This window comes from Vanacampus margaritifer, chromosome 2, assembly GCF_051991255.1.
Source record: "Vanacampus margaritifer isolate UIUO_Vmar chromosome 2, RoL_Vmar_1.0, whole genome shotgun sequence".
In the NCBI taxonomy this organism is placed as follows: Eukaryota; Metazoa; Chordata; class Actinopteri; order Syngnathiformes; family Syngnathidae; genus Vanacampus; species Vanacampus margaritifer.
The window spans coordinates 2,496,095-2,508,201 of NC_135433.1; the positions used below are offsets into that span (position 1 = coordinate 2,496,095).

The 12,107-nt window shown below is 39.9% G+C and overlaps 1 protein-coding gene and 1 long non-coding RNA gene across 2 annotated transcripts in view; one reads left to right on the top strand and one right to left on the bottom strand.

The window, feature by feature from the left end:
• Positions 1 to 12,107, top strand: part of LOC144043707 (uncharacterized) — a 63,543-nt gene that overhangs the window by 40,322 nt on the left and 11,114 nt on the right. The window lies entirely within an intron of this gene.
• Positions 1 to 12,107, bottom strand: part of LOC144043705 (potassium/sodium hyperpolarization-activated cyclic nucleotide-gated channel 2) — a 50,226-nt gene that overhangs the window by 22,660 nt on the left and 15,459 nt on the right. The window contains exon 4 of the mRNA XM_077557615.1: positions 2,088 to 2,306. Within this exon, the coding sequence (XP_077413741.1) occupies positions 2,088 to 2,306 (219 nt within the window). The remainder of the gene's footprint in view (positions 1 to 2,087; positions 2,307 to 12,107) is intronic.

Genomic DNA, 12,107 nt, shown 5'->3' on the forward strand with positions numbered 1-12,107 from the left:
TTATTTAAAAAAAAATAAATGATTAAAAAAAGAAAAGTAAAGATTGCGTCAGACGATAAAAATTTGACTTCACTAGTTAACTCACGATTAATCACAAATTTTATATCTGTTTTAAATGTACAATAAAACATAATTTCTAGGTTTTCATACTCTTGTTCACAAAAGTAGGGGAAAAAACAAATAGAAATAGTTCAAATGAATCTTTGACGTCTACAGCCTTCAATGGCAGTGAATGAGTTAAGGTTTCAGTGACCAATTTTGAACCTAGCCAGGGAGGCGGCCATGTTTACCTACGTCGCCTTCAAGATGACATTGGCAGGACACACAGGTCTGCTGCCTCATCAATTCTAGCGCTGCCCAAGGGGGACATCATATCACACACTCCCCCCCCCCCCCCCCACCCCCCGCCCCTCTGTCTCCCTTCCACATCACATCAGCATGACCACATAGGCCCCGCCCCTGGCGATGTGCAGCCTCTACCTGGCTGAACACACCCGTGGCCTCCGATTGGCTGCCGGCAGCAAGCAGCACTCGCCCCCCTGCTCCCCACTTGGAGAGACTCTGCTTAGAAACAGAGAAGCTGCTCTGTTTCCCGCACAGGCCGCTGCTGCAGCTCTGATCTCGCCATCGCGATGTGTCTGATGGCATAACAAAAACGCACTCCGATTGGGATGCGGGACGACCTTGATTTTGTTTTACATTGAAATGAACTGGAATGGCATTAATATGTCTCCTTGTTGAGTGTTTTGATTGAATAAATATTGAAATAAATTAACTTGTTCACTGCCATTGACGGCTATAGACGTCAAAAATTGATTTGAACTATTTCTATTAGTTTCAAAATGTTTTCCACTTTTGTTAACAAGAGTATGAAAACCTAGAGGGGAAAAGTATTGTACGTTTAGAACAGATATAAAATGTGAGTTAACTCTTGGACTGCCAAAAACATTAAATAACGTTTAGTAAAATCCTATGGAGGAGTGCCAAAGACGTTTAAAGACGTTTTTTTTTTTCAAAACAGAGGTGAAACTAACCATTTTCTATTATTGATTACTGAAAAACAGAATAAGATAGAAACAAACTTTTTTTTCTGATGAAAGATGAGAGTCCAATCTTTCATTTGGTAGTATGTGTGTTTCCATAGTCCAAACACGTAATTTTCTGTGGACCTTGAAAGATCCCTTTTCTGAAAACGTCTGGCAGTCAAAGAGTTAACTATTGAAGTCATGCAATTAATTACAATTAAAAAAATATTTTCTTTTTTGTTTAATTAATTATTTCAACTCAAGATTAATCACAAATTTAATTGCATGACTTTAATAGTTAACTCATGACTAATCACATTTTATATCTGTTCTAATTGTAGGTTTTCATACTCTTGTTAACAAAAGTGAGGGGGGGGGGGAATGTGAACCTAATAGAAATAGTTCAAATGAATTTTTTGACGTCTATAGCCGTCAATGGCAGTGAATGAGTTAAAATGGTTTCACTGTGTCGTAAATAGTCGGAATGAGCTTGTTCCCTCACTTTATTGGCTAACAATAAAAAGCCAATCAATACCGTGTGCATGCACTTAACATGAGCGGTTTGCTTTTTCGCCTCACAGTTTTCAGGTCCTGGGTTCAAATCTTAGCTCCAGACTTATTGTGTGGGGTTCATGATCTCCCCCGTGCCCTGTGTGAGTTCTCAACTGACACAGGCACGGTATCGGTGCGAATGTGAGTGTATAAACGGTTGTTCAGTTTTATGTGACTCATGATTGGCTGATGAGCAGTGAGTTTTTTTTTTTTTTTTATTACTGTGGTTGTGGTTTGCAGTGGTTTAGCGCAATGCGTCCCGGTGAGTGGTGTTTCTAATATTTTGGTCATCCGAACCCACTACCTGTGTGGCTGTGGATTTTCAGCACATTTCATACATTTTTTCCTAGTTTTTTATACTCTCGTTAACAAAAGTGATTTTTTTTTGTGTGAAACTAATAGAAATAGTTCCAATGAATTTTTGACGTCTATAGCCGTCAATGGCAGCGAATGAGTTTGTGTCTTCGTGGCTGGATTTCCGAAACAATTCCCTCCCTTTTTCTGCCCTACCTTCTCTTGATATTGCCGTCTGGAGGAGTCCAAGGATTGGATGAGGGCCGTCGCGTGGCCAATAAAGACGGCGTAGCAAGTGGCTCCCACGATCATACTCAGCATGGTGAGCCAGATGTCGGACAAACTCTCCGGCGCTTGGCGGCCGTATCCGATGCACAGCATGTGGCTCATTGCCTTGAAGACGGCAAAGGAGTACAGCTCAGACCAGGTGTCATTCTGCCCAAAATAAAACAGGGAGGGACAATCAATTAGTCAAAAAATGCACGGTTGAAATTAAAAGGTATGCTTTGAAGGAGGCGCGTCTGAGAAGCGGGAGAAAAAGGCCTCGGGGGGGGGGGGGGGGGCAGCGGGGTCGTGGAAAAGCACTTTGACAAATAAGAACCCGAGGGGCGCGGTTGCGTTACAAAGACGGCGAAGGGGAACGGAAACGGCGGCGCGGGAATCCTTTGAGGCCTCATCGGCTGAGCGCCGAGGATGGCAAATCATTTTCCTGCGAGAGAAACGATAACGAGAGCTTGTTAAACGCATCCGATTGGAGCTTAGTGAAAAGGCTGCACAACATTAACTCTGGTCATCAGCTGCTTGTCTTGACATTCGCCGAGCGGCAAAACATCACATTGTGGCGGAGGAGGTGCCGTCCCCTCCAAAAGTATTGGGACGGACATTCTTCAATTGACTCCAAATGAATCAGAGGTTTCACCACATTGTTGCGTTCCAAATTTGAAATGCTTGTCCAGGCCTTTATTACTTCGGTTCTTGTTTGTTTCCGGGGGATTTCCCTTCTTCAGTTTCCTCTTCGGAAGGTAAAAATTAAATGCATGCTCTATTGGGTTCGGGTCTGGTGATTGACTTGTGTGAGATCTTTTACATGTTTTGGCGCAAAAGACGGATTAGTGAATTAGTTGCAGACAGAAAACGAATTTGATCAAACATTTAAACCTCTAAAGCCTGAACCATGAAATATATGAGAGACGATTGGTCCTCTTGGACAAACAAATATAACCATATGACTTTTGATTTGTCATATCATCTGCTCACGATGCTTTAAATTCATACATTTGTAACTGTCAAAAATATAATAGTAAATAAATATTAACTCATTCACTGCCATAAATTCACAAAAAAAAAAGATTATTAAAAATTAGGGTGACAGGTGATTTTTAATTGTAATTAATCGCATGACTTCATTAATTAACTCACGATTAATCACAAATTCTATATCTGTTCTATATCTATATCTATAAAATTCTAGGTTTTCAGACTCTTATTAACAAAAGTGGAAAAAAATGTTAAACTAATGGAAAAAGTTACAATGAATTTTTGACATCTATAGCCGTCAATGGCAATGAATGAATTAAAAAAAAAAAAGAAAAAAAAAGAAAAGAAAACATTCTTAAAAATTTGGGGCGTCAGGCGATTAAAATTTGTAATCAAAATGAATTGCATGACTTTACTAGTTAACTCACATCTAATCACAAATTTGATATCTGTTCTAAATGTACAATAAAAAAAATCTAGATTTTCCTACTCTTGTTAACAAAAGTGGGGAAAAAAATTAAACTAATAGAAATAGTTTAAATAAAAAATGTTGACGTCTATAGCCGTCAATGGCAGTGAATGAGTTAATAAACAGACATATCAAACATATTAGTGTTTCCAAAAATCAGAAAGAATATTTCCCAGTATTAACTAATTTGCTCCCAAAAGCGTATACATTTTTGAATTAAATGTCCCAAAGACGTATTTATACGTTTTTAATGTTTTCTTTATGCTAGATCATACAGAAAGAAGGCTTTGATAAAACCTGTCAATTGCAGAGAACAGTTGAGGAAATGGTAGTTATTACAAAAACAGCCAGCAGGTGGCAGCAGAGCAAAAGAGATCAATCAGAAAAAAGCTCCTTTACCCACAGTTCTAAACAGATTTGTGAATAATGATGAAACCGAGCTATATGCTAATTCTAATTGCTGCAAAATGGATACAGATAGAAATATACGTTTTTTTTTCCCTGATGAAGGAAGAGACTAATCTTTCTTTTGGTAGGTGCCATGTTTTTATAACAATAGAACACAATATTCTGTGGGTCAGTAAAACAGCCGGGAGCGAAGGGGGTTGCTTCAGTGAAAATGGCTGGGAGTCAATAAGTTAATAAGTATAGAGGTGTCATTTATCTTCTTCTTTTTTTTTGTTTTTGCCACCGAGGACCTGACGTAAACGTAGCCTTTGAGAAGCTAACTAGCGAACAAATGCAAACAATAGAAAAAGGAACAACATTGCAGGCCGACAGCAACGACTCCAAAAATAAACACAGCTCCACCAAGTGGGCTGAGGCTAAATAGTGGATGTGGACGCAGAACGAGAAACAGTGGAGTGCAACAGATTGAATAATAGATGAACAAGGAGCACTTTGATTCTGAAATAGCTCCGTCAAGAGCGAGGAGGGCGTCTCAACAGCTCTCCCAAGAGCCTCCCGTTTGGGAACCATCCTTGTTTTTGTTGATTATCAACATCTCCATCAGCTGCGCATCGACTTCTTGACGTGCCTAAAACGCCTCGTTGTACACTTGCCCGCCGCTGTATTGATTGGAACGTGCGCGCTCTACTGTAATGAGATCCAAAATGGAGGATGATTATCTTTTGAAAAGAAAGCAACTTTGACTCGGCTGGCACACGATTTCTTCGGGTTGTGATTTCATCGTGAGTGTTGCGGTTGACGACTGCGCGCTCCGATGCAATTCTACAAACTGAATGACAGCAAAGAGGTCAGTTAGGGTGAGTTGCTTCCAGAACTCGGGAAGTCCAAAGCCGGACAGATCATTTCGAATGAAAAAGACTGGAGAACTTATTGTGTTTGACCTTGTAGCTTTCAACATGTCCTATAAAAGTTGGATGGCGTCAATCTAAAAATATCCACATGCGATGGTGATGCAATTTAGGGATTATTTTGTTGTCTATGAAACGATCATAGTACGCAATTTGCACGAGATGTGTTTGTTTATTCTTTCTCATTGAGCTGCAAATCATCTTGCAAAAAAGTTAGAAGCAATAGGACTAGGGATAGACCGATTATCGGCCGATATTCAACATTTTGACGAATATCGGCATCGGCCTTTTTGAAGAATCATACGGCTGATAATATATCAATTAAAACATGTTTCAACTTCAGGAAAAAAAAAAAATTTAAATTTCAGTTAACGTTAAAAAACGTTTTTTTATTGACGTTTTTTACTCTGTGCTTTTATTGGTTTTATTGTTTGAGATTTATCTCATAAATGTAAAGTGCGTTACAAATCAGATGTATTACAAGTATTACCTTCTGTTTTTGTTTGAAATTATAACTAAGATACCAATAAATAAAATTGGAATACTGACTTTTGAACACATGCTATACTGCCCTTGGGAGATCCCTGAACTTTTTGTTAGAATTTTAAAACAAATATGTCTATTGACTAAGATTTTTTTTGACTCGAATCCTTTAAGTTGCTCAATAATTGCCTACTTAAAAATTCAACAAATATAAGAGCTGCAGTTTGTATTTTTTTTTAATGTTGATGCCAATATTTTCCTTTTTAGTGAAAATTAATATTGGCTCCAAATATCGGTTATCAGCGTCCTTGAATACTAATCATCGGTATCAACCCTGAAATAACAACATCTCTAAAAAATACGCTATTGCTGTTCCATACGACAATATCTTTGCACTACGGGATTCTTTTGTCACTTTGTGACCTTTAAGCATTTAACTCATTTGCTCCCAAAAACATACAAATATGTTCTTTTTTAAATGTTTTAAGTGTCCCAAAGGCATATTTATACGCTTTGTATGTGTTTGTTTGTTTGTTTTTTTAATGCTAGAGCATACAGAAGGCTTTGATGCAACCTCTGAACTGCAGTGAACGGGTGAAGAAATGGGAGTAATTACAAAAACGGCCAGCAGGTGGCAGCAGAGTAAAAGAGCTCAACCAGGGCCATGTTGAAAAAAGCAAATTGACCCACAGTTCTAACCAGATTTGTGAATAATGATGAAACGTAGCTATATTCAAATGCTAATTGCTGCAAAACTTACGCTGATTAGATTGGCTAACTTTTGGCATGAGGACTGATGAGCCAGTCGGAGGCAGAGTAGGATGGGTCGTGTCGAACAATCCTTCAAATGCTCCCCCAAACCACAATGGCGACCCAGAAATTTTGCTCAGGCGTTCTGATTTGCCCTCTGATTTGCTAATTGCAAGATGCTCTAATTAAGTTTTATACTAGCTATAGGCTGGTACTTGATTTTTAAGTAAAAAATTCAGCACAAAACAATACAGTACTGAAGTTGTTTTTCACAATTTTTGTTCATTGTAATTTGTTTTATAACATATACTTCATGTTTGCCTCATGATAAATACATTTGATATGATTTCAGGCTGCTTGTGTTACCAAGCTCTTCTTATGTCATGATCATTTTATTATTGAGTACAAATGACAGATTTTTAACCGATTCTAAAAGAGGACGTTTTTCTGGACTACTGTACTAAAAGAAAGAAAAAAAACTGGTGAAAATTGAGCCCGAGCAGCTCTCAAGAGCGGCTAGCGGGAGTTAGTCGGAGCCATAGGCTGGTGTGGCTAACAAGAGTGGCTAGTGGGAGGAGCTATTAACGATCAGCTAAAAATGACATGATCTGCCCCGAATTTTGAAAAACAGCAGTTGGGAAGAAGCTGATGAGAGAAAATGGAGTCTGGACGCTCCAAATGACCAATCAGTGCACGTGTGCGTCCAGCGGCTGCTTAGCGGAACACATACCAAAAGATAGGGATGCCACAAAAGCCGTCGGGCCGAGCGCGTCGCACTCGCGCCGGCTCGATTTACGCTGGTTTATCTGGCTTTAGTGTGTCTCGGCTTCTCGCTCTTTCTTACACTCTTTGTCATTGCGTGAGGTCTTAATTCCGCAGAGGTTCTATGAAATATCGTGTAGCGAAACTGAGGGAGGGCAAGATCTGCTCCAGCACATTTTGGGAGAGAAAAAGGAAGCCGGTCTTAATTCAGATTTACTGCTCAAACGTGTTAGGCCTCCCTCAGCAGTCATGCTGACGAGGGAGAATGATAAAGAGGAGGACGGATGCAGTTAGCCGGAAAATGCAGACGTTCAAAAAATAAACGTTGACGTCCTCGTTGAACCAGGAAGTAGCCTCAGTGCTAACTTACAAAGTTTGGCCCCTTCTAGACGACTTTGTGGGACAAATAAAGTTGTCTGAATAGATGTACAGTGCTGGGAAGAAATAATTGCACCCTCCCTGATTTCAGTTAAAGTTTATCATACTTTTATCACAAAACCGAATTTTATATCTCACAAAGGCAATGCAAGTAGCGTAAATATGAAATGCTGTTTCTAAATGATGGTTTTGTTTATACGGGAGGAAAAAATCCAAATCTGTGCAAATAATTAAATAATAATAATAATAATAAAAAGTAATTGCCCCCTGAACCTAATAACTGTTTGTGCCACCCCTTGGCAGCGAATCAAGCATTCTTCGTACGCACACGCAGTTCTTGACATTGCGGAAGTCGAAATCAAGTGGCTGAAGTCCATGCGGAAGATGGAAAGTACGTTTCGAAGGAAGTGCGAGTTCTGATCTCCACTTGCGGATGATGTCACCACTGTGAACACATCAGCGGAGCGCCGAATCTGTCTGCCTGCGCTTCGATGAAGCAAATCAAAATCACGTTACACCACTTGCACCACAACTTAGACTTTACTTTAGCTGGTCTAAGGTCTAGTCTACTTTCTGTCGCCAAATTGTCAGGATCGTTAGGGTTTGGAAAAGAAAATACCCTCGGTCCACTGGATATGTATCGTCTCTGCCAAATTCCCAAACACAGCAAACTACTTGCACGAAAATGAAGATGCGACCGTTTTTACGCTGAGCGCCCTTTGGCTTTTACTTAGCCACTCCAAAACCTTCAGTTAGAGTTTGTTTGTTTTGCTCTGTTGCCAGGCTCGGGGAGTATCGGAAGACATGTACCGCCGTTACGTAATCAGATTGCAAAAAAAAAAAAAAAGTAACTGTATTCCGTTACAGTTAAAGGAAAAACCATGTAATCAGATTACAGGTACAATTATTTAAAATGGGGATTACTTCTGTAGATTACAATTTCTATGATGAGAGAGAGTGCGACAGAGGGCAAGAGAGAGAGAGCGTGCACGCCCACGCGAGTGGGACCGTTGCTACATGTGTAGGGAGGTGGGAACGAACGAACTGACTAGTCGTGTCCTCCACACGCGGGCAGTTTCACGGACGGGAGGAGGAAATGGCGACCGGTATTCACTAGAACTTACTCGGAGCGAAAGTTTGAGCTGAGAGTCCAGCGGCACGCGCTGTAGCTTCTTGCTAGCTAGCCCGCTAGCCTACTACCATAATGTGAGTTACACCTTCCAAACAAATCAATCTATCTATCTATCTATCTATGAGGTGTGGTTGCTTTCAGTGACTGTTTGAAAACAGCAAATGGCTTTTAATCAATCAATCAATCGATCAATGGCCTACATGCTTTTTAATTACACAAGGATTTTTGCCATTTGTCGGCTGCCCGGGTCCCGATCACCCGCAAATAGCAGGGGCACATTGTATAGAATATATATTGTGGTGATATTTATTTTGTCTTCATGAGCATACTCAATATTGGAGTAATCGAAAAGTAATCCAGTTACATTACTTTGACATTATGGTACTTGGATTATGTTAATAACTACATTTTTTAGCAGGTAACTTGTAACTGAAACGGATTACATTTTAAAAGTAACCCTCCCAACGCTGCCTGTCGCGTAGCCCAAAAGTATCTAGACGTTCAGATTTTCTAGTAGACAGCAGAATTCATTGTTCCGTTAATAACAGCAAGCAGTCCCGGTCCTGAAGTAGCAAGGAAGCTCCAGGACAAAACACTGACTGCGGGTGTGATGTTCTTTTTGTCAATTGTTGTGTACGTAACGAGCTAGGGTTAGGGTTCGGGCCTACATAACTGGACTCAATATAAATGTATATATAAGATATATTGTACATATCCACAGTGGGAGCAGGTGTTTGGGAGGGGTGGGGGGGCTGTTAAATACGGTTTGCACTTTCCTCCTCTAACGTCTCACTAGGACCATTTCTTTTGGCCACTAAACTTAACTATGCATTACAGCTGCACTGGAGGTGCTGGCATCTTTGCCCTCTGGAGTGACTCTTTATGCTAAGCTAATCACCTCCTGGTCCAGGCTCTATACTTAATGGAACATGAAAGTGCCATTGATTATCTTGTGCAAGTTTTGCACTGAAGTGAATACACAAGTCATTCCTGTGACACGTTTTCTTCCAACCATCCCCGCTAATGCTTTTTTTTTCCTTTATAAATAAATATTCACATGAACTTTTACTAAAAGGTGAGATGTACTATTTTACGAAGGGGTTCCCGCATTGGTCAGATAACAGCATCCGTTTCTCTTATCATCCAGAAGACAAACAAGCAAAGCCCGTTTACAGAGTTTAGAAGAACACGGTGAAGAGATTGCATTTTAGTCCCCATAGTGGACAAATTCACACCAATGACAGAATCAGAAGCAACAGGAAGTTAAATATTAGCCCCGAGTATCACTCTGTTGTAGTACACTCCAAATTTGCAGGAGGGCTGTAAGGCTTGATGCCGATCCTTTGGGAATTTGGGTTACTGCAATGAAACTCAACTGTGTGCAGTATTCCATCGCTACACAAAAAAATAATCTTCGCGATGGTCTACGCCAGGAGTCTGCAACGTTTGTCCGTCTCCTGCGGCTCCCTATGAAGCTCTAAAAAAAAAAATAGTAGAAATTTATATTTTTTATTTTTAGATCAAATATTATTTAAGTGAATTAATTATCTAGACAAAAAATAAATAATTAAATATTCAAAAAATGTCAATCCGAATTTTTAACAAAAAGAGAGACGAAAGGTAAATGAAAACGTTATTTTTTTAATTACCTAAAAATATCCAAAAGTGACCAAAAAAAAGGCTTGCAGAAAATTACCATAAAATGTACACAAAATTGCCACCCCAAAAAGTTTGCAAATTGTTATTATTATTATTGTTATTATTATTATTTTTAAAGGCAGAAAAGAAAATGTTTAAAAAGTGACCATGAAGTGTCCCAAAACAAAAGAAGAAATCACCATAAAGTGTCCACAAAATTGTCAACAACAACAAAAAAATCAGAAAGATGATTTGGGGAAAGAAAACATAAAATGTCCAAAAAGAAAAAAAAGACATCCAGAATATTACCATAAAATATATAAAATTGCCAAAAATGTATAGCAATAAAGGCAGAAAAAAATGTCAAAAAGTACTAATAATAATAATAATAATGCATTGGATTTATATAGCGCTTTTCTAGACACTCAAAGACGCTTGGCAGAGGAATGAACACATTATTCATGCACTCTCACATTCACACTGTGGTGATAGTAAGCTACTTAAGTAGCCACAGCTGCCCCCGGGTCAGGCTGACCAAAGCGTGGCTGCCATTGTGCGCCTACGGCCCCGCCGACCACCACCAAACATTCGCACCTTCCACGCACACTTGGGGCAATGTGTGTGAAGTGCCTTGCCCGAGGAAACAACGACACATGACTCGGGGGGAGCGGGGATCGAACACCGACCTTCTTGTTACTGAGCGACATACAATGTCCAAAAAAGTAAAAAGAGGGGCACAAAATGACTGTCATATATCTATAAAATCAGGGATGTGATTTTTCCGCTAATTCGCGGAATTCCGCTTTTTTTATTAACACCCCCCACCCCCCAAAAAAAAATCAGATTTTTTTTTATTTTTTTAGTAGTTCATTGTGTATGCACATGACTCCGACAGATTACATCTTCTGCTATAACTAACTAACTATAATTTGTGGTATGCTCTAATATGAGTTACTTTTCATTTGGTCATGATACAATTATTTGTTCATGAAATTTGAACTCTTCAACATGTGTTAACTTAGTAATCACATGAGTTAGATATGATGATATTCTCAGTGATAGTTTTTAAAAGCAAAGGCAGTCCAATGTTTTTGAATGTGACTGATTTGGAGTTGACTAAAACTGCCATTTCATGTGGGATAGTTCAATATACATTGGAAATTTATGCTGTTGTTTTGTCTATTTCTTTGTCATGTGAGTGCATTGAAAGTACTTAAAAACACGGAAAACCCATGAGCTCCCAGACCCCCGGCTAAATTTTCCGATAATTTCACTTTGGTCAAATCACATCCCTGTAAAATTGCCCAAAAATTTCATAAATTTGACAAAAAGGCAGAAAAATTTTAAAAAGGAAGACAAGGAAACCATTGAATCCTGCATATTTGTTAGTTATGGTGCATCTTTAATTAGTTTCTTAGTTCTTCACCGAATATAAACCAAATGAAATGAATGGCTAAAAGTTGTGCTACATGATGAAAAGAGCCCGAGTCCCTGAGGTGTTCCGAGTTCTCCTGAATCCAATTACTGGCTGGCGGATGTCATCCAGCGTTTACACAATGTTCTCAACGCCCTGCGTGGGTCCCGCCCGAGGGCCCCCTCGCCACCAAAGCCACTGTCGGGGTGTGAGCTTTGATGGATGGGCTGGCTGGCAACACAATGGCTAATGTTACAAGTTGTCAGCCACTCAATAGGGATGGGGGGGTGGGGGGGTGGGTCTCAGGTGGCTGGCGGCAGGCTGCGCCACGCCACGGCGCCTCTTTACTTTGAGAGTGACGGCCGCGCCCGTCTCTGATTCTACAAAAGGGAGAGAGCGACGGGCGAGTCAGTGTCCTGTCAGTCAGAAACGTCAGCGTCTCACAACTTCAGACAAAACAGCAAAGTCATCCTTCAATCTGCCGTGCACGTTTATATAAGATCGCGTACGGATCGTTCTCTTGGCTGCACCGCTTCCAGTAAATGTGGATGTAAATTTAGAATTTTTTTTCCAATCGGATTTCAGCCTCATGTGTTTCCATGTCAGTCTATTCGGTGTCTTCATGATCAGCAGTAAC